This window comes from Pipistrellus hanaki (assembly GCF_964339955.1).
Source record: "Pipistrellus hanaki genome assembly, chromosome: 2".
In the NCBI taxonomy this organism is placed as follows: domain Eukaryota; kingdom Metazoa; phylum Chordata; class Mammalia; order Chiroptera; family Vespertilionidae; genus Pipistrellus; species Pipistrellus hanaki.
In genome coordinates this window covers 572,106-594,819 of record NC_140504.1, presented here as the reverse complement: position 1 = coordinate 594,819, position 22,714 = coordinate 572,106, and the positions used below count along the sequence as shown (strand labels likewise).

The 22,714-nt window shown below is 65.7% G+C and overlaps 1 protein-coding gene across 2 annotated transcripts in view; it reads left to right on the top strand.

Moving 5' to 3' along the window:
* Positions 1 to 22,714, top strand: part of TIAM1 (TIAM Rac1 associated GEF 1) — a 131,829-nt gene that overhangs the window by 65,756 nt on the left and 43,359 nt on the right. For both annotated transcript variants that reach the window (XM_084873529.1, XM_084873530.1), the window contains exons 2-4: positions 9,181 to 9,354; positions 11,637 to 12,526; positions 21,367 to 21,814. In XM_084873529.1, coding sequence (XP_084729655.1) covers positions 11,648 to 12,526; positions 21,367 to 21,814 — 1,327 coding nt within the window. In that variant the 5' untranslated portion in view covers positions 9,181 to 9,354; positions 11,637 to 11,647. The remainder of the gene's footprint in view (positions 1 to 9,180; positions 9,355 to 11,636; positions 12,527 to 21,366; positions 21,815 to 22,714) is intronic.

The following is a 22,714-nucleotide window of genomic DNA, read 5'->3' as shown; positions in this document are numbered from 1 at the left end:
TGCCGGTAACAATACTTGGAGATTAATACAAACTACAATACAATATCCACTATTATTAAGTAAGGTTATGATATACAGAAGTCAAAGAAACAAACAAAAACAGAGGATTTAAAAAAAATTACAAAGCAACAATAACAACACTGGAATAAGCATAACAATTTCACTGAAAAGCACCAATATTCACAATAATCAACCTTCACTCAAACAATGAGAAAAGGATAGAAAGTAGAACCGTTTTTTTCTGTGTGTTTTTTTTTTTTTTTTTTAACTAGTTAATATAGTGCAGAGAGTGATATTTATACACTTGTATCAGGGGTTGGAACTTAGATCTATGAGTATAGTGAGAGCTTTAGCAGGGGGTATACAGAAAGAATAGAGGAAAAACTAAAGCCGGAAAGGGATAGGATAAACTGGAGACTAAAAGGTTAAAGTTTAGTAAGAGAGTGATGGGGTAAAGGTCGAATTGAGATAGGGTTGAATGATGCTATAGTAGAGATTAAAATAGAATGAAGGTTACTCCCAATGTAAAATAAAGACGAAGTAAAATGGTACTGGGGAGGAAAAGAAAAAGAAAAAAAAATTGCAAAATAGCAGTAGTAATAGTGAAGATAGAGATTGAAAAATGTAATAATTGAAAAGGTAAAATCAAGTAAGGAAAAAAGAAAAAAAATCGTTTCTGAAGTAAAAGATGTAAAAAATGAAAATTAAATAAAAAATGTAAAAAATGAAAATAAAATAAAGAATAGTATAATTAGCATAAAATTGTCCAGTAGAGTTCAATCACTTCCTCTGTTATTGTATTTGGTATGCCTGGTTCTTGGATCAGAGAGTCTTGCAGTTCCCAGCTTTCCACTGCACCTCAGTTTTGTAAGGTAGTCCTTAATTTTAGGCAGGCTATATCTTAGTTATTTGTGTCCATTTATTTATTTTTGATTAATTAAAAGAAAAAGAAAAAGAAAAAAGAAAAAAAAAAAAAAAAAAAAAAAGAAAAAAAAAAAAAAAAAAGGCAGTTTGTAGTTCAGCCCTTAGGTGTCAGTGTTACTGGTTTGACCTCCCAGACTTTGGTTGCTCTGGCCCTCTTTCTCTCTGGGGGCGGGCCCTCGCAGCTCTCCCGGGCTACAATATAGGCGGGGCCACGGCCGCTCTGGGGGCGGGGCCTCGCGGCGCTCCTCCGGGGCGCAGCGCTCAGGGCCGCACTGGGGGCAGGGCCTCGCGGCGCTTTGGTGCTACAATATATCAATAGGTGGGGCCGCGGTGCTCTGGGCCGCTCTGTGGCCGGGGCCTCACAGCGCTCCTGGTGGCGCGCTCAGGGCCGCTCTGGGGGCGGGGCCTCGCGGCGCTCCGGGCCGCGGTGCTCTGGGCCGCACTGGGGCCGGGGGCCTCGTGGCGCTCCGGGGCCGTGGAGCTCAGGGCAGCACTGGGGCCGGGCCTCGTGGCGCTCCTGGTGGCGCGCTCAGGGCCGCTCTGGGGGCGGGGCCTCGCTGGAGCAATGGCGCTATCGCAGCCTGAACTCTCAGCCTAGCCACGCAGACTCTGACCTTTCTGTGGGTGGTTGAAGAGCTTCCTTGAATCCTCCCGCTTGCTCCGATCGGGGCGCCACAGGTGCTCGATGGACTCCTCGGCTGTGGGTTTTCCAGGCCTCAGAGAAGCTGCTCCCTTCCTGGTAGGGTGGCGCCGCCTTTGCGCTGAGCCCGGAGCTCCGGGAGAAGTCGGGAGTGCTGGCCGCTTGGTCAGGAAAAATTGTCCAGCGGACACTTCCTTACCTTCCTAGAGTGATCCGCTGCCCCTTAGCTGCTAATCAACATTCCCTGAGCGACTCAGATGTTGCTTCTATCTGTTTTGGGACCGGGGTCAGAACAAGTCCGTCTGTTCGGTCGCCATCTTCAAGCTCCGCCCCCAAGTTAATGCTTTTCCTTTAACATTCGCTTACCAGACCTGAATATCTGCACAGATGAGTAAGCGTGATGCAAATAAATCCGTTTTTCCTGTTCTCTGAAAGCGAAACATTCCCTGCTGCGCACAACAGACAAGTCAGTCCAAGACCAGTGCCGTGGCCATCGGCTGCCAGAACGTTCTCTGCTGGTATTAGTGTCTATGTGTGAGGCGTGTGAGGGAGGTGAATGCAGCTCGGTTACAGTCACGGGTCATTAGCGGACGTGGCAGCTCGTTATTAGTAATTATGTTCACCAGGATGCTGTAAAAATTAAGTCACGCAGTTTTATGGGAACGTCTCTCACGCTGTTACACTGGCTGGCCACAAACACGCGTGTGGCCGCGTGCCACCCGCAGGCCCGAGGCTGACGTGCCCGGCCTGACCCGGCTGGGGCCGTGCTGGGGCGTGTCCGGGACGGGGTCCTCCTCCAGCTCACGTTCTGTGGGAACGTCACTGCCGTGACCCACGCTGACCCCACGACGGGGAGAGGGGCCGACCCGGTCAGCGGTGTTTGCTAAGCGAGTGACGAGGCCGGAGCCGGCCACGTGCTCCTGAGTAAGAGCACGGAATGGGCTCTGGCAGAGGCAGTGCCACACCGAGCCTGTGTGTCCGTGTCCAAAACCCGGGGACACTCGCCTCATCCCCACCCTCCGGCGGGAAGACTCCTCCATTCCCAGGCCGCCGCGCTCTCCGTGGGCCTCACACCCACACTGTAAAGATAAACGCCTTTTCGTTGTCTCAGAGGGAGGCGCACCCAGGCAGGTGGGGCTGCAGGAATCGAACCCGGGACCCTCAGTGCCCAGGCCGAAGCCCTGTCCACGGAGCCACGCCGACCAGGGCTGGAGGAGTTCTGTGAGACCTTACGTACCGTCCTGGGGAGCCCAGCGGAGCCGCACAGATGGCAGCCTGGCCCCGGCGTGGGGGTCGGTGCCGAGGAGCCAGGGAGCAGGTGGCGGAGCTGGCACCTGGCGGCGCTGCCCCCGCCCCCGCCCGTGAGCGAGCGGCCGGCCAGCGGGCAGGTTATTTCCGTCCTGGCGCTTGCCGGGCGGAGCCCACACGCCGGACCGGCCCTTCCCCTCTCGGATCCGCTTTGGATGGAGAGCCCGGCAAAACGGACCTCCCCACGCAGGCCGCTGCCCCTGCGTTCCTGTGCCTGCGTGCCCCTGCTCAGGCCCGCCCCCTGCGCCCTGTGCCCGTGTCCCCCCTGTGCCCATCCCCCCCGCGCCCCTGTGCCTGAGCCCACCGCCCGCTCCCGGGAGCCGGGGTTTGGGGGCCCCTCGTTCACAGGCGCTGGGTTTCACCCGGGGAGAATCTGGAGCCACAGAGAAGGGAAGTGACTGCCCGAGCTAACGGTGACCTTGCTCAGGGAGGAACACGCACCCCCTGTGCGTGTGCACGCGCACACACATACATACGTGCACATATACGCACACATGCACGTGGATGCATATGGTGTGTGCACACATGTGCACATATATGTGTGGGTGACTGTGTACACACATGCACACGTTCTTTGGTTCAGCGCTGGATAATTCATGCCCCCCCTCCGTGAAGCAGAAGTCGCCTGAGCCCACTCCTCCGCCTGCTTCCTCTCGAGGGAGGTGGGGTTCAGGGCTGGACGCCTGTGGGCGGGAGGGGCTGTGGTGACTCCTGACTCCCTGGGGCTTTGGTTCCAGCAAAACGTGTCGCCTCAGCTCGCATGACGCTCCCCAGGAGCAGGGGGAGGAGGTGGGCAATGGAGCTCTCAGCCCAGCGGCACAGAGTCTAAGGCACCCCCCACCTCGGTCCCGCTGTGTGCTGGAAGCCGTGGCTCCGGGCTGGGGGGGAGAGGGCAGTGATTTCAGATCCAAGGTGGGGCAGACTTGTTGCCACAGGGACCTGAAGTGCCCAGGACTCCCCATGTGTACGTGTGTGCGTGTGTGCGCGCGCGTGTGTGTGTGTGTGTGTGTGTGGGCGCGTGCACGCGTGTGTGCGTGTGGGGGGGCTCGGGGGGGGCTGGTGTGTTTGTGTTTTACAATCGGCAGATAGGTTTGTATTGTTTTCTTTTTTATTATTGATGGCAGAGAGGAAGGGAGAGGGAGAAACGTCAGTGATGAGAGGCTCATTGGTTGGCTGCCCCCTCTGTGTCCCCTCCTGGGGGAGCGGGATCAGCCCCCAGCCCAGGCCTGTGCCTGACCGGGAGTCAGACCTGACCTCCTGGCTCCTAGGTTGGCGCCCAGCCTCTGAGTCGAGATGGCCACGTCCGGTCTCTGGGAACCGGGCTCCGGCGGCTGCTGTGGGACAGGCGGACCGTCCGCTGGCCTGGCGGAGGGGCCGCTGGGTCCTCTCCTGGGCACAGCCCGTCCTCACGCCGGCTCCCCCGGCTCGCCCTCGGGCAGGCGGGCGCCGGTTGTCATCCAGCCTGAAGGGTCGCCGCGGCCTGTTTGTTGTTTTCCTGTATTTTTATTGATTTCAGAGAGGGAGGGGGAGGAGGAGGAGGGGGAGAGGGTTTGAACATCACGTGAGGGAGAGCCCCACCGGCTCACACGGCCTTCCACCCGCTCCGCTGCCGTGGCGGGAGCCGCCAGGAGGAGCCGCGGGCCCCGGGCCGCGATGCTGGACGGGCCTGCGGACCTTCGGGCCCCGAGGTACGGCCACAGGTGGTCCGGCGGCACAGAGCGGTCCCGGCGCCCAGCCCCGGGCGTCTCCAGCGGCAGGCCCCGGCTGCCCCGTCCTGGCCCGCCTTGCTGGCGGGCGTGGCTGCCACACTGGCTCCCGCGGCTCCGGCCTCGCCCAGGCTGCGCCCTCCGCGTGGGAACCAGCCGCCGGCACCATGTCTCCCGCGCCCCCGTGAGGAGCAGGGACCCCGGCCTCGGCCTGTGCTGGCCGGGGTCCCTCCGGCTTCGGGGGGACAGCAGGTGAGCGGACGGCAGGCTGTGGGGCGGGGCCGAGGCTGTGGTTCCCGTGTGGGGTTTGGGCGGCCCCGGGGAGGTCCCTGGCGGCTGTGAGTCCGAGGTCCCTCGCGCACGGCGCCTCCTCTGGGCTGCAGGGGGACGGGAGGGTGTGTGCGGGGATATCCCGGGGCGGGGAGGCGGGGCGGTCACAGCCCAGCTGTGGAGACAGCTGAGTGGCTTACCCCCCCCCTCTGCCCGGCCTGTGTCCTCGGGGCCTGGGGACCGGACGGGTTGGGACGGTCGGTCTCCACGCAGGAGTGGGCTCCCTGGGGACAGCGTGGCTGGGTGAGTGGCCGTCTGGAACCTCTTTGAGCAGAGGCCCCGGCGCTGAGGGCTCGTGGGCAGGCTGGGGTGTGGTCCATCCCCGGGCGGCACGGGCCCGTCCCGCCTGTGCTCGCCGGCTCCTGGCCGACCGTGCCCACGGGGACGCGGTCCTCGCGCCTCCTGTCTGGTTCCACGGGGAGGATGGAGCTTGCATCGGGGTCCCGGCCTCAGCTCCCCTCTCGCTGGGGGCTTGTCCCTGCTCCCTTAACCTGGGCCTGCGTGCCTGACGGACGGGGCTCGATGCGGAGAATCAGGAGCCGCCGGGGCTGGCCCGGTCAGTCGCTCTGGAAGGTGGGGGCTCTCAGGTGCTCGGAGCTCGGGGTTCGTGCTGGGAGCGTGTGGAGAAATCTGGGGCTCCGAGGCCGCTCTGGAAAAGCTGCTGAAGCCACTCGGCGGGCGGGTGCGGCCGTGGAGCCCTGGGGGGGCCCGGCTGGGCAGTGGGGGTTAGTGCCCCGGGGGGCGGGTGTGGCCGGGGGGGCCCTCTGTGGGGCGGGTGTGGCCGGGGGCATGCGGGGGGCCCTCTGTGGGGCGGGTGTGGCCGGGGGCATGCGGGGGGGCCTCGGTGGGGCGGGTGTGGCCGGGGGCATGCGGGGGGCCCTCTGTGGGGCGGGTGTGGCCAGGGGCACCGGGGCCCTCTGTGGGGCGGGTGTGGCCGGGGGCATGCGGGGGGGGGGGCTCTGTGGGGCGGGTGTGGCCGGGGGCATGCGGGGGGGGGGGGCTCTGTGGGGCGGGTGTGGCCGGGGGCACCGGGGCCCTCTGTGGGGCGGGTGTGGCCGGGGGCACCGAGGCCCTCTGTGGGGCGGGTGTGGCCGGGGCTGCCGCCAGGACCAAGGGCAGCTCCTTGGCAGCGGGCACGGAGGTCTGGGAGCAGCTGAGCTGCGGCTGAGGAGCTGGGGGAACAGCCGCGGGTCTGGGTCTCCGTGCGCCCGGCTCGCGCTACTTCCCTTCCAAACGCTCTGGTGCTCCGACAGCGGCACTCCCGGCGGAACCTGCCGGACCGGTGCTGCCAGGCGGGCGGGTAAAGGGGTCACTTCGGTAGGAAGGCCACCGGGAGCTGGAAGCCCGGGCCTCCGGCTGCCGCCTCCGAGCCCGAGCCCGCTCTGCCGCGTCTGGGCGACCCTGGGGAGGCATCGCTGTGGACGGGGTGTGTGTGTGTGTGTGTGGGGGGGGGTACCCGGAGGGCTGGTGCTGGGCCGTCTGTATCTGCCTGCACCGCCTGCTGCTCACACCGACCTCCACGCCTCGCGCTCCCGGAGAAAGAGGAGGAGGAGCAGTGTGGAGCCTTCGTTGTACTTTACCCGCCTGAGGGTGGTCTCCCCTGAGACCCCGTCTTGCCCGAGCCCGCGGGCGGGGCCCTCAGCTGGGAGGATTGGGGGTGGGTGGCTGCTCTCTGTGGAGTCCTGATCTGACAGCCACGCTGGCTGCCTGCGCTGCCTGCGGTGACCTGTGGTGTCAGATGCTGTCAGATGGGGCGTGGCTGCCTGGGCCCCAGGCCAAGGAGCTGTGCTGGGCCCAGAGCCAGAGCCTGTCCCTCCCCCCAACAACCTTCTCCCACCCGCCCCCCTCCCGAGAGGGCTCCTCCCCTGCACAGCACACCGCGTCTGCAGCCGCCACGGCCACGGCCACGGCCACGGCCACGGGTCCCGCTCCAGCCCCGCACAGGGCTCCTGCGCTGGCACGTGAGCGTCTCCCGCCCCTTGCCCGCTTCCCTCTTCCCGGGCCTCCCCTGTGGCGCCTCTTCTCCCCCCCGGAGGGATCCCCCTCCCCCGGAGGGCTCTCGTCAATCCGGTTCCCAGGATGGATCTAAGTCACTCCCCGCCTTTTGCTTTATAAACTGAGGGTTAAAGAAAACAAAGACACAACTGAGGAGTTTTCTTCCTAACTTCTGAGCCATGTGAACACTCCCAGTGCCTTGACCATCCGTCCGTCCGTCTGTCCGCCTGCGTTCCTGGGACCTGCCGCCGGGGAGTTGGTCTGGGGAGTCCCCACCTCCGGCCGCACACTGGCCGGTGGGAGCCGGGTCCATGCCCCCTGCAGAGGCGGGCGTGGAGCTGGGTCTGAGTCAGTGACACAGACTCATCGGGCAGCGTCTGCCTCACCGGGGTCAGGAGTCATCTCCACAGGGTGCGAGCTGGTGGCCTGGCTGTGAGTTCCCTGCGGGCCGTGTGCACCAGCAGCCACGGGGGCAGCCCCATCTTCAAACCGCCCCGCCAGTGCCCCCGGTCCCAGCAGGCTCAGGGGGACCCCTTCTTCCCTGTGACTCACAGCACAGTCACAGCTCAGTGAGCTGGGGCCCTGTTTTTCTTCTTTAAAAATATATATATATATATTTTTTTTTATTGGTTTCAGAGGAAGGGAGAGGGAGAGAGAGATATATATCCATGCTGAGAGAGAATCAAGGATGGCTACCTCCTGCACGCCCTCCACTGGGGATCGAACCTGCAGCCAGGCCTGTGCCCCGACCGGGAATCTGCCGGGACCTCCTGGTCCCTGGATGCTCAGCCACAGCCACGCGGCCGGGCTGGTGTCGGTTTTAAAGAGCCCAGGACAGTGGCTCCTTCCCAGCGTGCTCTGCGTGGCGTACAGGCACGAAATGTCCAGGACACAGAGGCCACCTCTGGCCACACACTCGCCTGTGAGTCTTTCCCAGCGGGACCGTGCTGCCGGCTGAGTGAGCCCTGCCCCGGGCTCTCATTGGATGCCAGTGACTTGGGGGGTGGGGGTGGGGGGGGGAGGGAGCGGCGGGCAGCAGCGGGGAGTCGTGGGAAGGCGCGTATTTTGGGGTAATCATGGTGTGCTGAGAAGTCACGCTCCTCCCTGCACGTGAGTCACACGTCACCGTTAAATAGCACGTTTCCGAGACAAGAAAGGATGGGGGCGCCTCATTGTCCTGTCCTCCGCGGACGCACGGTCACTCCCTGCCTCGGCCGCCTCCGCGGGCCGCTCTCCCGTCCCTCGCCGAGTGCCCGGCACCGGGGCCCAGAGGCCTGGCTGGAGGCCGGCGGCAGCGGCAGCCCCCCAGGGACCCCCCAGGAACCCCGCATCTCTCTCTCCCAGGGCTGTAAGAAAAGGACCATGAGCCTCGTCGGTGTGGCTCAGGGGCTGAGCATCGACCTATGAACCTGGAGGTCCTGGTTCGATTCCCAGTCAGGGCACAGGCTCGGGTTGTGGGCTTGATCCCCAGTGTGGGGCGTGCAGGAGGCAGCCGATCAGTGATTCCCTCTCATCACTGATGTTTCTAGTTTATGTCTCTCTCTGCCTTCCTCTCTGAGATCAATAGCAAATCTATATTTTATAAAAGAACCATTAAACCTGCTTGTGGGTGCCACCCCGCTGTGCACCCTCGGGGCTCAGGACGGCCTGGCTGTCTCACCGATCGCGCCGGGCACCCGCCCCCTGCCCTCCCCCGGGGGGCGTCCACGGGAGCCTGCTTCACGGCCTCACGGCGTGTCCTCACTGTCCGCTGCCAGCGCAGCTCCTCCCTCCTCCCTCGGCGTGCGCCCGTTTGGCCTGCCGGTGAGGAAGGGCCGCCGACATCAGTGCATCGGACATCGTCCATCGGGATGGTCTCTGTCACCCGGTCCCCGAGTCCGGGGCGGGGACCTTCCGGCCCAGGGCCTGCGGTGTCTGTAACGGCGTCCGCGGGCCACACGACGCTATCCGCTCACACACGCGCCTGCTCTGCGGTCCGAGGTCAGCTGCCTCCCCCCGAGGCCTGGGCAGAGCCAGGCCACATGCTTTCTAGGCCTGGCGCGTTCCAGGGCCGAACGCCCCCCTCCCTGACCCACAGGGAGAGGCGAAGTGACACACTCCTCTGTCCGCAGGGCTGCTCGGCGCCGTTCGTGGGAACATGTGTGTGCTTGTGTGCTTATCTGATTGGGCACGGCCTTCGTTCCTGTGCTGGGGCAGCGCCGTGGGTTGGGGTGGGTTTCAGCCGGCGACGAGTGCCGCCGCCCGCCGCTGACCGCCTCTCCCGCCCTGTCTCTCCAGGTGGTGGTGGGACCGGTAGACGCCGATGAGACCGCCATGGCCGTGCCGGGGGCCCGGTGCTGAGGACACCCCCGCCCGGCCGCCCTTCCTCCCGACGCCACGGCCGGCGCCAGGACCTACATGCCACAGGGCTCTCGGGGCACCTGGGGCCGGGAGCCGCTGCCGTCTGGGCAGGTGAGCCGGGCACTGTGGGCCGGGCATCGGTGGGTCCCGGGAGGGCGTGGGCAAACGGGGTCAGACACGTGTGGACGGACTGGGAGCCGCCGAGCGGGATGGGGCTCGTGGGAAAGGAACTGAGTCACTTCTTTGGGCTACGGTTACGCCCGCTTCAGCCATGGAGACGCGTGAGCGTTAAAGCTCGGAGGCTGGAACCAGAGCAGGTCGGGACGCGGTTTCCCGGGCCTCGCCCTCGGATCCTTCAGGCTTACCCCGGCCTCACCGTCTTCAGTGGGATCACGTTCGGGAAGGCACAGTGGCTGGAAATCTCACTTCAAAGCCGCGCTGTGGATCTGGGTGATCTTTAAAAAGCAGCGTCAGTGCAGTCAAAGCCACGACCTTTCTGAACCAAAGAGCATCTCCTTTTGCGGCAAAACTCTCCCCTCGGCCCCTTGGCGGACGCTGGCCCTCCATGGGCGTGAGGAGGGAGCAGGGCTCCTCAATGTTAGCACCTCTTACACACACACACACACACACACACACCGCCTTTCCCGGGCCCGGGCTCAGCCTGCAGCGGGAAAACAGGCTCCAAAACAAGGCCTCCCACTGGAGCTAATTTTACGCTGGCAATCTGTTGTCTTGTGATGTTCGCTTCGGATTTAGCTCCGAAATAAACACATTGCCTTCCCTCTCCCGCGTCGTCGAGGTCTGTTCGCAAGTCAGAGGAGGGTGATCATTAAGTTTATTTTAATAAGTTTTTAAATACCCCAGGGCGTGAAGCGTTTTATTATTAATAATTGTCATTTGCATGCACTGTCCGGGCCCCGTGCTGGCGTTCACACTGCCCTGAGCCGCCACGGGGCGGCTGGCTCCACCGTCCGCCTCGGACGGGGAGAGGACGCGAAGGGGTCATCCTGGGCCCTCCGGTGGGCTTGAATGTTTTATGTAATGTTTATATTTTCTAAATATGTTTTACCGGTTTTTAGAGCGAGAGGAAGGGAGAGGGAGAGGTAGAAATATCTATGAGATTGATTGGCTGCCACCTGCACCCCGCCCCCTCCCGGCCGGTGCCCTGACCGGGAATTGAACCGTGACCTCCTGGTTCCTGGGTTGATGCTCAACCACTGAGCCACGCCGGCTGGGCCCGAGCACGTTACATTTTTGAGTTGCCCTTCTCGTAAGTCCACCTGAGCGACGAGCGTCCCCCTGACACAGCTGTGCCAAACCGAGTTCACTCAGATGGCGGCCGGCACAGTGCGGCCGGGCGTGGCTCCTGCCGGGGAGGTGATAGAGATGGGGAGCGGGAGGGAGACCAGTGCGGCAGTGCGCCCGTGGCCACGCCCCAGACACGCCGTGAGAGGCCACGTCCAGCCTCGCGCTCGCCCGTTCACCTCTCGCCTCCCTCTGCGGACGCGGTGTCATCCTTTCCTTGCGTCCTGGAGGCTCCGGCCAGGGTGGGGGCCGGGGCTCGGACAGGTGCCCGCGGCGGGGGGGCGAGGGTCTCGTGCTGGCGCCCGGGGCGGCCCGGGAAGGCTCCCGGAGGAGGGGCTCAGGTGCTGGCCGTCCCCACGCGTGCCTGGGCCCGGGCCCGGAGGTGCCTCCTGGTAGAGCAGGGAGACCAGGCCAGGGGGCAGGGCGGCCCCAGGGGGGCGAGGTGCTGGGGATGGTGGGGAGGGACCGGAATGAGTGGGCAGCCCCGCCAGGCGCTCGGCACCCGGTGGACGTTCAGGTTGGATTTGCTCCCAGAATTAAGCCCCTGGGCTCTGGCTCTGCTTAGAGCAGGCTTTCTGGCCTGTCACCCACGTCCGCCCCGCTGACCTTTCCCCGGGCTGATGGACTAGGAAGAGGCCGCGGGACTTCCAGCTGCGTTTTCTCTTTGGAATGACTTCCGAGTGCAGGGGGGTCCTGAACGGAGCCGGTGGCCTCCTGGGGGGGGGCTGTCAGGTGCACCTCTGGGTCCTGCCGTGGCCATTCCACACAGAACAGCCCCCGCCCCCTGGGGAGGGTCCCCAGTCTGAGCAGGAGCAGCACAGGCCACAGGAGGGAGACGGGTGCCAGCTGGTGAGAGCCACGCGCAGGCAGACGGGCAGCTGACCCCTGTTATGTCGCTGTTATGCTGCTGCCCACCCGCCGGGCGTCTCGGTAGCCGCTGGGCTCACCTACCACCGGGCAGGATCCGGTGCACACCGGGCGGCACCCGGCCTGGCAAGCCGTGCCCTCCCCGCGCCCGGCCCTCGGCGCCCTCGCCCGGCCCACGGTGACTGCCCACGGGTGACTCTGTGCCTTCTCCTCCCCTGCAGGCCGTGACGCCATGGGCAACGCCGAGAGCCAGAGCGTGGAGCACGCCTTCTACGGGGAGAAGCGCGCCGGCCTGGGCCGCAAGCACACGTCGCGCTCGCTGCGCCTGTCGCACAAGGCCCGGCGCTCCCGCCACAGCCACGCGGCCACGGGGAAGGCGCCGCCCCGGCGCGCGGAGGCCAGCGCGCGGTCCAGCAGCACGCCCAGCCTGCCGCAGGCGCTGGCCGAGAACGGCCTGGAGCCCTTCGCCGCCCAGGGCGCCCTCGCGGGCTTCGGGGACCCCCTGTGGGCGGACCGCGTGGAGATGGGCCTGAGGCCCGTGTCCTACACCGGCTCCTCCGTGGCCCCCAGCGTGGACAGCAGCGTGGCGCTCGCCGCCGCCTCGGCGCAGAGCATGCTGGGCCCGGAGGGGGGCGCGCCCCGCCCGGCGGAGGGTGGCCGGCGCCCGCGGCCCTGCGCCTGCCCCGCGCCCGGCCCCGCGGAGGCCGGCTTCCAGAAGAAGCGCTCCAAGTCGGCGGACCTCTGGCGGGAGGACAGCCTGGAGCTCTCGCTGTCCGACCTGAGCCAGGAGCCGCTGAGCAGCCGCGAGGACATCCTGGGCGCCGCGGGGGAGCCGGACGGCGAGGAGGCGCGGGCGGGGCCCCGGCCGCTGGGCGCCTGCCCGCGCGCCACCTCCCTGGGCGACCTGGGCACCCCGAGCGGCGGGCGCTGCACGGGCCACTGCCGGGACCTGGCGCCGGACACGCCCCGCCGCCCGCACCGCGCGGAGGAGGCGGCCTACAGCGCCTACAACACGCTGCCCTGCCGGCGCTCCCACTGCCTGTCCGAGGGCGTCACCGGCCCGCCGCTCAGCCTGGGCAGCCTGCAGGGCCGCAGGGCCCGTACCGCGCAGGTGAGGGGCGCAGGGGAGGGGTGTGCAGGGGAGGGGCGCAGGGGAGGGGCGCGCAGGGTAGGGGAGGGGCGCGCAGGGCAGGGGAGGGGCGCAGGGGCGGAGGGATGGAGGGACGGGGTGGCCAGGGCTTTGGAGGAGGCTCAGGACTCTGCGGGAGTCGCCGGTGTGTCTGGTGGTTTTGCAGGGCGTTCGCCTCCCTGCTCTGCGCTCTGCACTCGGGCGGGGGTGGGGCGGGGTGGGGGTGGGGCTGGCCAAAGCGAGGTCAGCGGAAGGTCAGCGGGAGGGCAGCGGGTGCCCTCTGACCTGGGTCCAGGCCGAGCCAAATGGGCGTTTGGAGGTGAAGTTCCCTCTGAAAGGAGGTCTCAGCCTAATGGGGAGGTGGAGGGGGTGGGGGAGAAGGGGGTGGAGGGCGGACATCGGCATAGACTGCGAGGTCCTGCCCAACAGCAAAGCTTTTTCTGTTTAATTTTCAAAATCTCAGGTGTCTTGCTTTATTCTGGAATTTTAAATTCTCAGATACAAGGCATTTGGGGATGCAATTCCCCGCTCCTCCCAGCCCCGCCCCCTCCTCCCAGCCCCGCCCCCTCCCTGCCTCCGCTGCTGCCAAGTTCACTGGAACGGGAACCGCATCAGCGCTCCCGGGTGCTGGCTCTCCTGGGCACTGGGGCGCCGGGAGGAGGGAGGAGGCTGAGGAGGTGCCCGGGTTTGGGCGGCCCGGTCATCTGTCAGCCTCTTGGAAGCTGGCAGCTCCCGCCTGACCAGGAGCCATTTCAATTTCCTGCCTGGCGGATGCCAGCCCTGCGGGAGGGACGGAGGGATGGCCCGGAGGGTGCCCGTCCAGCGCCGCCTGCTCGGTGGGACTGCGGGACCCTGCCTCTGAGGGGGGCGGGCGATGCTGTTTGCCGGGCTGAGGGCCAGGCGGAGAGGAGGAGGGTGTGGACACTGTGGAAGGCCCACATCCTGCTGGGGAGGGACCTGCTGTGAGGACCAGAGGATGCTCGCCTGGTCCCCCGGCAGAGCTCAGAGCCCCCGAGCCCGGGCCTGTGTGGAGGGCAGGCTGCAGGTTTGCTGGTGCAGCTTCCGGTCAGAAATCACACCCGTCTGCCCGGGAGGGAGGGCCAGGCCCCAGGGTGACCGCAGCGAGGTCAGCGGGAGGGCAGCGGGTGCCCTCTGACCTGGGTCCAGGCCGGGCCAGACGGCGTTTGGAGGCGACGTGCCCTCTGAAAGGAGGTGTCGGCCTCACGGGGAGGTGGAGAGGGTGGGGGTCCTGCGTTGACAGGTGAGCCGGTGAGCTGGGGACGATGGGGGACACCCCCCGAGAGGCCCCGCGGCTCTGCGGCGAGGCCGTGGCCAGTGGGCGCCGCGGGACTGGGTCCGAGGGGGCTTCGGGGAGGGCACGCTGCACCTGGGCAGGGAGTGTCCCTCTACCTGGCAGTGCCCGTCGGCACGTCCCCCGGGGGAGCGGAGCAGCGGCCGCCGTGTCCCAGCGCCCTCCCTCTGTGTCCCAGCTCTGGGCACGGCGGGACCCCTGCGCTCCCACATCCTGCTGATGGGGTGTGAGCCTCCGGTCCGGGCAACCCCGAGGGGGGCAGAGGCCGCACCCCGAGAGCCCTTTCTCTGGTGTGGCACCCTCTGAAACTGAATAGAGGGAGGGAGGAGGGAGGAGAAGGGAGGAGGGAGGAGGAGGAGGGAGGAGGGAGGAGGAGGAGGGAGGAGGGAGGAGGAGGAGGGAGGAGGGAGGAGGAGGAGGGAGGAGGGAGGAGGAGGAGGGAGGAGGGAGGAGGAGGAGGAGGGAGACGGGCACTTGACTGGTCTCAGGTCGCCCTGAGCTGCTCCAGGGAATGCCAAGTGCAGGCGCGGAGTCCTGAGGCCGCTGGCAGCTCCCCCCCCCCCCCCCGCCCCCCAGCCTCGGGTGGTGGCCCCGTCTCGGGTCCCCTCCTGAGAGGTGGCCCGACAGCGCCATGGGGACCAGGAGGGAGGCGAGCGGGGCCTCACCGGAGCCTGGGAACCGAGCGGGAGTGTGTTCCGTGCCGACTGCGTGCGATGAGTGAGGATCTTGAATGACTTGAAACAGACCGCAGCGCCTGCCCCCACGGTCCCTCCCCGCCCCCGCCGAGCTGTGGTTCTCCCAGCGCCGGCTCCCGGGAGCCAGGGGTTCGCTTCCCCGGGAAGAATTCCTCCTTTGTCCTTCCTGTCGGTAAAGTTCCCGACCCCGGGACCTCCTCGGCGCCTGAGTCACAGATGCAAGGTCCCGCCGCCCCGGTGACGCCAGCAGCTCGACCCCGCAGACAGCCGGCCCGGAGCGTGGCCTCTGCCTGGGAGACCAGTTTTTATCCAACAACCGCCTTTACGGGCCGTCTCCCTGGTCCTGTTACTGAGCAGAAGGCACTGGCGCTCGCACTGAGGCTGTCGAAAGTGACACGTGGTGTCTGCCCCACAGTAAGCGCTGAGGGTTTAGTTCCGCGTGTTTGAGCGCATCTGTGCGTGTGTGCGTGTGTACACGTGCGTGTGTGTGCGTGCTGGTGCGTGCAGCAGTCTCCTGAGTCGGCGGTGTCTGCGGGGAGTGACCGCTTAGCCTGGGACTGGAGGTGGACACGGGGCAGGTGGCCCCGGGCGCCCCGACGCCTGGCTGGTCTCCGGCCGCTCGGCCCTCGGTTCCCGGGGTGGTGAGAGAACGTGGTGAAGCGCTGAGAAGGGGGGTGATGGTGGTGGCAGCAGGAAGGAGACAGGCCCAGGGCTCAGAGATGCTCACGGGTGAGGCCATGCGGGCAGGGCTGGTGGAAGGAGCCCCAGAGGTGGCACTTACAGGCTTCGGAGGTCAAAGTACAACGGGCCCCGGGCAGCTGGGCAGAGAGAGGACCAAAGCCTTGTGTGTGGGCGGCTGATGGGAACGGCCTTGTGGGTCCCGGTGCCCAGTGCTCTCTGCTTGGCACGGGCACGTGGCTGTGTCCTGAGTGCTGAGCTGGCCTGTGACGATGAAACACCCGGAGACTGTGTAGCTCCCCGCCGGCCTGTTTCTCTCCACGGCCCGGGAGCCGGCGTGTCCTCAGGTCCTGCGGCCGCGGGAGCAGGCGGGCGGCCTCCGTGGGCTTCGCTCCAGGGGGATCGATCGCAGTGATTGCGGGACGTCCGAGCGGCGTGTGCTCGCGCGGTGCGGGAACCTCGCCGGGTAACTCAGTTCCACGGCATCTTACGGCGTCTTCAAGCAGATGCCGTTTTCTGTCCATCGTGCAGAGGAGGAAACGGGCACAGCTGGCTCAGGGTAACTTGCCTGGAATGCAGGCTCACTGTGCTGAGAGGACCAAGGGAGGGGGCACTGGCCACGCCAAGGAGGGAACCAAGGGCCGTGTGCACGTGTGTGCATGTGTGTTCACATGTGTGCGTGCATCTGGGAGGGGCTACTTACATTTTGGGGTGAGAAGATGAGAGACCAGAGGAAGCACCTTTAGATTTTACCTGCCCCGCCCCCCAGCCTCCCTGCCCCTCTTCAACCCCCGGGGCTCACTCCTCCGCTGTGTTTAGCTTCTCCTGCGGGTGTGCAGTGTGAAGCTGGGTTCGACAGGCAGATTAGACCGAGCGGCCACAGGAGCGCCTGGACTGTGACCACGGCGGCCAGCTGGCCCCCGGGCTCCGGAGCTGGCCCAGGGCCCCGGACATGGAGGCCAATCACCCTTCAGAACTGTGTCCCTGTTGTTCACACAGAAACCTGCCCCTCATGCAGTGACCCTCGGACACCACAGGGTGTCAGGGGCAGCCCCGGCTCAGGCAGAAACCCGTGTATGACTCCGACCCCCAGAGCGTAGCTGCTGAATGGGTGCCTCACCAGCGACAAGAATGGTCCCCCCACACCCGCTGAGCGTGTCACATGTGTTACAAACGGTGAAGGCGGGACAGGCCCTCACCAGCCGTGAGCCCGGCTTCTGGCTGAGCGGAGCTCCCCCTGTGGGGACACACTGACCATCGCAGGCAGCTCCTGCGTTGAGCGTCTGCCCCCTGGTGGTCAGTGCACGTCATAGCGACCGGTAGTTCTGGTTGTTCCTCTGTAATGGTCGCATAGGCTTTTATTGGATTTTCACAGTAAAGTGAACGAGAGAAAAGAATGTTAATAAAAAAATAGGGCCCTGGCCTGTTCGGCTCCATGGCTAGAGCGTTGGCCTTCAGACCAGAGGTCATGGGTTCGATGCCAGTCAAGGGCATGGACCTCGGTTGCAGGTTTGATCGCTGGCCCCACTTGGAGGCATGTGTGGGAGGCCACCAATTGGTGCTTCTCTCTCCCCTACTCCTCCCTTCTCTCCACTCTGTCTGAAAATTAGTGGGGCAAAAAACATCTCCTCAGCGGAGGATAAAAAAGGTCGTGAGGAAGGGAAAACCCATTTCTGCACGTAAGGGAGCCTCTAGTTCCCCCTGCGCTGTTCAGGGGCGTCTTTGTCAGTCCCCCGAAGCGGCGAGGGCGTGCCGCGTGCCCCAGCCCGCGTGCCGGGCTCCGAGGCCGGAGCGGGTCAAACGGCCTCCCGTCCCCTCGGCCCGGAGCGCCGCGCAGCCACCGCGGAGGGAACCGCGTGCCGGCACTGCCGGTCCCGGCTGCCACAGAACGTGCCGGTCGACAGACCGGGGAGCGGCTGCAGGCCTGGGGGAGGGTGCCAGGGAGCAGGACCGAGGGCCTCTGCGCCCTGGACGCTGCTGACCCCGGGAGCCTCTCCCTGTTTCTGACCGCGGGGTGACTGCGCCTTTGCAGGAACTCGGCCGGATCACGCGCCCGCTGGGGGTCGTGTCTCCACTTAGGCCGTCTCCCCGTCTCCTCCATCTCCGACTCTGGGCGAAACCTTGGGGTTTGGGTCAATATTCTGGGATGACAGAGGCTGCGACGCCTGACGGGACTGAGGGAACGGGCCTCGTGCTTCCAGGGGCCGGCCGAGACGCCTGCCTCTCCCGGGGTGCGGTCTGCAGTCCTGCCTGGGAGGCCGGGAGGGTCTCGGGGGCTCTGAGTGGGAGGCAGCTTGGGGCAGGAGGGCCGGGACCCAGGGGTGGAGCGGGCCCTGGGAAGATGGCGCCAGGGAGGGGCCGGATGCTGCCTGTGGGCTGAGGTGTCAGAGCCGGGGGCAGGGGGTGTGGATGTGCCTGTGGCCTGAGCCGTGGCGCCTGGGGCAGGGGGTGTGCCCTGGCCTCTGAGCGCATGGGCGTCCGGACACAGCCTCCTCGGCTCTCTCCACATCAGTGCAGCTCGGGGACCTGAGGCTCAGGACCCCGTCTTTCTCGGGGTGCTGAGCCGTTGGGGGGCGGCCCTGCGGTGGTTCTCCCAGCCTGAGGCTGAGACGGCGGGACGTGCACTGGGCGCTGGCCGGCTCCCGGTCCGAGCAGAGCCTGCCTGGCCGTCACTACTGCCCGCAAGGCCCCGCCGGCCTCTGGGAATTCGGGGCGCCCCAGCTTCTGAGCAACAGGGCTGGGCCCAGGCAGCCGGCACTTCCTTCCCAACAGGCCGGGCGACATATCAGTGGGCAGAGGTGTCCCGTGGGCCTGCCCACACGTGGGGGACGGGACTGGTGGAGTCACGCGGCCGGGGGCGGGCGAGTCCCCAGGCGCCGGCTCAGCTCTCGGGCCACTGGGCCTCTCGCCGAGGGGCCGCCTGTCCGCTCAGCGCACGGCCGTCCCGGAGCCACAGGCCGGTCACTGAGGTCACTGAGGTCACGCCGGGGCACGGTCAGATGTCCGGGTCTGACCAGGAGGTGAGTGTGTCCAGGCCTTTACTCTCAGGTCCGGGGGGGAGGGGGCCTCGGGGCGTCAGGCAAGGGGGGACGGCTGTGGGGACACACCCCTAAGCCGTGCCCTTGGCGGGCGCCTGTCTGGTCTTCGCCTGTTTCCCTCGCCTCCTTCCATCCCCTCCCCCCCGCACGTCAGGCTTGAGGGAACAGTCGCTCAGCCTTGGTGGGGACCCCTGGGGGGGCTGTGGCAGGGGAGACGGGAGGTGGACCAGTCAGGAGGGCCGCCTTCGGAGGAGTAGGTGGGGAGGCAGAAGCCTGAGGTCCACGCTCCGGCCGCCACCAGCCAGGTGCCCGCCACCAGCCAGGGTGCGGTTTCCTGCCCACTCACCGGGGGCGGCTTCCCAGCGGCCGTCCCGCCGGAGCGCGGGGACCCGTGGGGCTGGCCCCTCTCCTCTGCCTGGGCGGCTCCTGGGCACCGCCTTCCTCTCCGTCCGCGCCGAGAAGAGCCGGATGCCTGCGCTTCAGGGTTCCCTCCGCTCGGAGCGGGCGGCTTGGGCACGCGCCCCGACGCTGGGACCCTCAGTCCCATTCCCGCTCGTCACGGTCACCCCGAGAGCCAGTGATGGGCCCACTTACTGCCCGCATCGGCCGGGGGAGGGCGTGGCTCCTGCCCCCACTCCCTGGGTGCCCCTGGCCTCCGCGGCGGTCCGTACGGGACACGGGGAGGTGGGCGGCAGCCCCCACGCTGTCCTGTCCCCCTCGGCCGAGCCAGTCCACTGGGAATGTGGTTGGTCCTTGGCTGCTTTTTTTCTTTAAAAAAAAGTGTTTTTTTTTTAATTTTTTACAGAGAGGAAGAGTGAGGGATAGAGAGTTAGAAACATCGGTGAGAGAGAATCATCGATCAGCTGCCTCTTGCACACCCCCTACTGGGGATGTGCCCGTAACCAAGGTACATGCCCTTCAGTCCACAGGCCGACGCTCTATCCATTGAGCCACACCGGCCGGGGCCTTGGTTGCTTTCTTATCCACTTCCTGTTACTGTCTCCACTGTGCGTACCGGTGTTCTTTCCGTGTAACAGGTGTAGGTGGTGGAGGGCGCCGGCCGCCCAGTTAACCGGAGCCCGGCTGAGGCCGAGGGGCCAGGTTTTCCCCTGCAGTCGCTCTCCCCCCTCTGCAGACTGTGGTGCCCTGAGGACGTCCAGTGTGATGTTTAATACATGTAAATTGTGACGTGAGGACTGCCATCAAGTTAGTTAACATACCCATCACCCCACACAAGTACCAAGTTTAAAAATGTATGTTACTGATCTCAGAGAGCGAGAGAGAGAAACATCAGTGATGAGAGAGAACCATTGACCGGCTGCCTCCTGCACGCCCCCCACTGGGGATGGAGCCCGTAACCCGGGCCTGTGCCCTGAGCGGGAACTGAACCCTGACCTCCTGGTTCACAGGTGGACGCTCAACCATGGAGCCAGGCCGGCCGGGCTGGACCATATTTCTGGATCCGCTCTCTTAGATTTTAAGTAAAGTGCAGGGTATTAACTGCAGTCACCGTGCTGTCCATCAGACCCCCATCTGGGAGCTGGAACTTGGACCTTGTGACCGGCTCCTCCCCCCGCACCCCGTCCCCCCTCCCCGCACCCCCTTCCGCCCCCTGGCTCAGGGCGTCACCCTGCGTCCCGTGTGAGAGGACGTGGGGCACGCGTGTTCCACGTCCCGGCCCTGTTTGGTGGGTGGTGGTGCCATCTCCTGGCTGCTCCCCTCGCGCCTGTTCGCGCTGAGGGTGCAGCCCGAGGTGCCTGCGGAGGGCTGACGGGGTGGCAGGGCGTGGGCACCGCCCGGCTGGGCCTCGAGAGGGACAGGATCGGCGTGCGTCTTGGTTCGGTCCACCCCGTGGCCTCTCATTTGGGCCAGAGCACTCGTGTTTCAGGCAGCTCAGAACATCCGGTACCTCTTGTACGTTCAAACCACAGTTAGCTCTTTATGGGGCCGAAGGCTCACACCCTGGTTCAGCCCCCAACCCGTGCCTTCCTTCGCCCGTTCTGTGCCACTCCGCTCCCACCCCTGCCTGTCGGCCTGGCCGAGGGCGTGCGGCCTGGCCCGGGTGCGGCCGCTGTTCACTGATTGTGTACGGAGCTGCCTGAAGCCGGGAGCGGAGAGCAGCTCAGACCCGAGTCCGAGCGGCCCTGCCTGTGCCGGAAGGTTCGGCTCCGGCCGGCACGGCTCTGCCAGCTCCGAATGGGCTGGACCCGGGCATCCATGGCCCAGCGTCCTGGCGGGGCCCAGCCGGGCTCCCCGGGCAGTGAGGGCCTGCTCGGCCCCAGCGCCCGCCTGCACGGGGAGGGCACCGAGAGCCTGCGGAGCCGGGCACGGCTGTCAGCTCGGTGCCGGGAGAGGCTGGCGGGCGCAGGGACTGGCCCGAGTGGGGTCCCGGGCCCTGTGGGGGACCTGGGCCCCGGGGGGTGAGGCCTGGTGTCCTTTTAGCCTCCGCACCAGGAAGGGCCTCCTCCCCGCCCTGCCCTTTAAGAAGTGCTATCAGCTGTTCCCACTTTATCCTGGTAACCGGGACCCCGCGACCGGCTCCGCAGCGGGAGGGCGAGGTGCTGAGGGGGGCGCTGAGCCGGCTGGTGGGGGCAGCCCCCCCCCTGTCCCCGCTGGCTGGGCCATTGGCTCACGACCTGAGTCCGAGGCACAGCTCCCTGCGGCGCCGCTCTTGTGCTCCTCCAGCCCTGGAGGTGGTCCCGCTGGTCCCGGGCGGCATGACTGTGCGCCTGGGCGCTCGGCCCAGGGTGGGTTTGCAAGGCCCAGGGTGGAGGGTTCAAGGGGTGGAGGGGGTGCAGGTGTGGGAAGGGTGGGGGTGTGAAGTGGGATTTAAGGGGTGGGAAGGGTCTGGGGGTGAGAAGGGTCAGGGTGGAGGGGGTGCAAGGTTGGAGGGCCTGGGGGCGGAGGGGGTCAGAGGGTGGAGTAGGGTTGAAAGGGGTGGAGGGAATCCAGGGGTGGAGGGGGGTCCAGGCGTGGGGGAGGCCTCCACGCGGGCCAGGCTGGGAGGCAGGCGCCCTGTGGTCCCGCGGCCGGCCTGCAGGAGGTGCTGTGGCCCCTCGCCTGATCCTGATGCATCTGCTCTCCCGCTCTGGCCCCCAGGATGTCAACGCGGGCGAGGGCAGCGAGTTCGCCGACAGCGGCATCGAGGGGGCGGCCACCGACCCGGACCTGCTGTCCCGGCGCTCCAACGCCACGCACTCCAGCTACTCGCCGCCGCCCGGCCGCGCCTTCGCGGGCAGCGACAGCGGCAGCAGCAGCGCGGGGGACGCGGCGCGCCAGGGCGTCTACGAGAACTTCCGGCGGGAGCTGGAGCTGGGCGCCAGCCGCGAGAGCCCGGAGGAGGCCGGCTCCGCGCACAGCGACGAGCGCTCCAGCGGCGCGCCCAGCTCGCCGGGCCGCTCGGACGACGCGCTGCGGGCGGCCGCGCGGGGCACGGTGCGCAAGGCGGGCGCGCTGGCCGTCAAGAACCTGCTGGTGCACAAGAAGAGCCGCAAGGTGGAGCCCGCCGCCCGCCGGCGCTGGAAGCACTACTGGGCGGCCCTCAGAGGTGAGCGGGGCCTCCCTCCCCATCCCCCACCCCCCACCCCTCACCCCCCACCTCCCCACCCGCTGCGGGGCCGTGCGCCCAGGTGCCCCCTGGTGCTCCCCGGACCATCCAAGCGCTCCGCGAGTGCCCTCCACTGCGCCCGCGCAGAGGATGGTGCAGCCGCCGGCTCACACATCACTGCATTGTGCTCACTGAGTTTAGTACGGCCTCTAACTTGTGACGCACTTCGTATATCTCCATTTCAGAGAGGGAGGGGAAGAGGGAGAGAGAAACATCCATGATGAGAGAGAATCCTGGATGGGCTGCCTCCTGCACGTCCCTGCTGGTGACCAAGCTGGCAGCCCAGACTTGTGCCCTGACCTGAATCCAACCCTGACCTCCTGGAGGCTCATCCACTGAGCACGCTGGTGGGCACTGATGCACCCCCCCAAAAAAAAAAAACAACAACAACCCTATTTTTATTGATTTCAGAGTGGAAGGGGGAGGGGGAGAGAGAGAGAGACATCAATGATGAGAGAGATATCAATGATGAGAGAGACATCATGGATCGGCTGCCTCCTGCATGCCCTCGCTGGGGATCAAGCCTACAGCCCGGGCACGTGCCCTTGACCGGAATCAAACCGGGGACCCTCCAGTCCGTAGGCCCACACTCGATCCACCGAGCCACACTGGTGAGGGCCGCTGATGCACTTTTGTGTCCTCACAGGCTGGTGACCACGGGCACCTGCTCATGTCTCTTCACTAACCTCGGTGTCCCTCCTGCCCCTGCTGCTCGGTGTCTTTATTTTTAGTTCAGCCGGGTGCCCTCCATGTGCAGCTGGTCTCATGACCATCTCGGGGATGCGCCTAACAGGTTATTTTTTATCATGCTGGTTTGTGAAGTGCCTCCGTGCCTTCTGG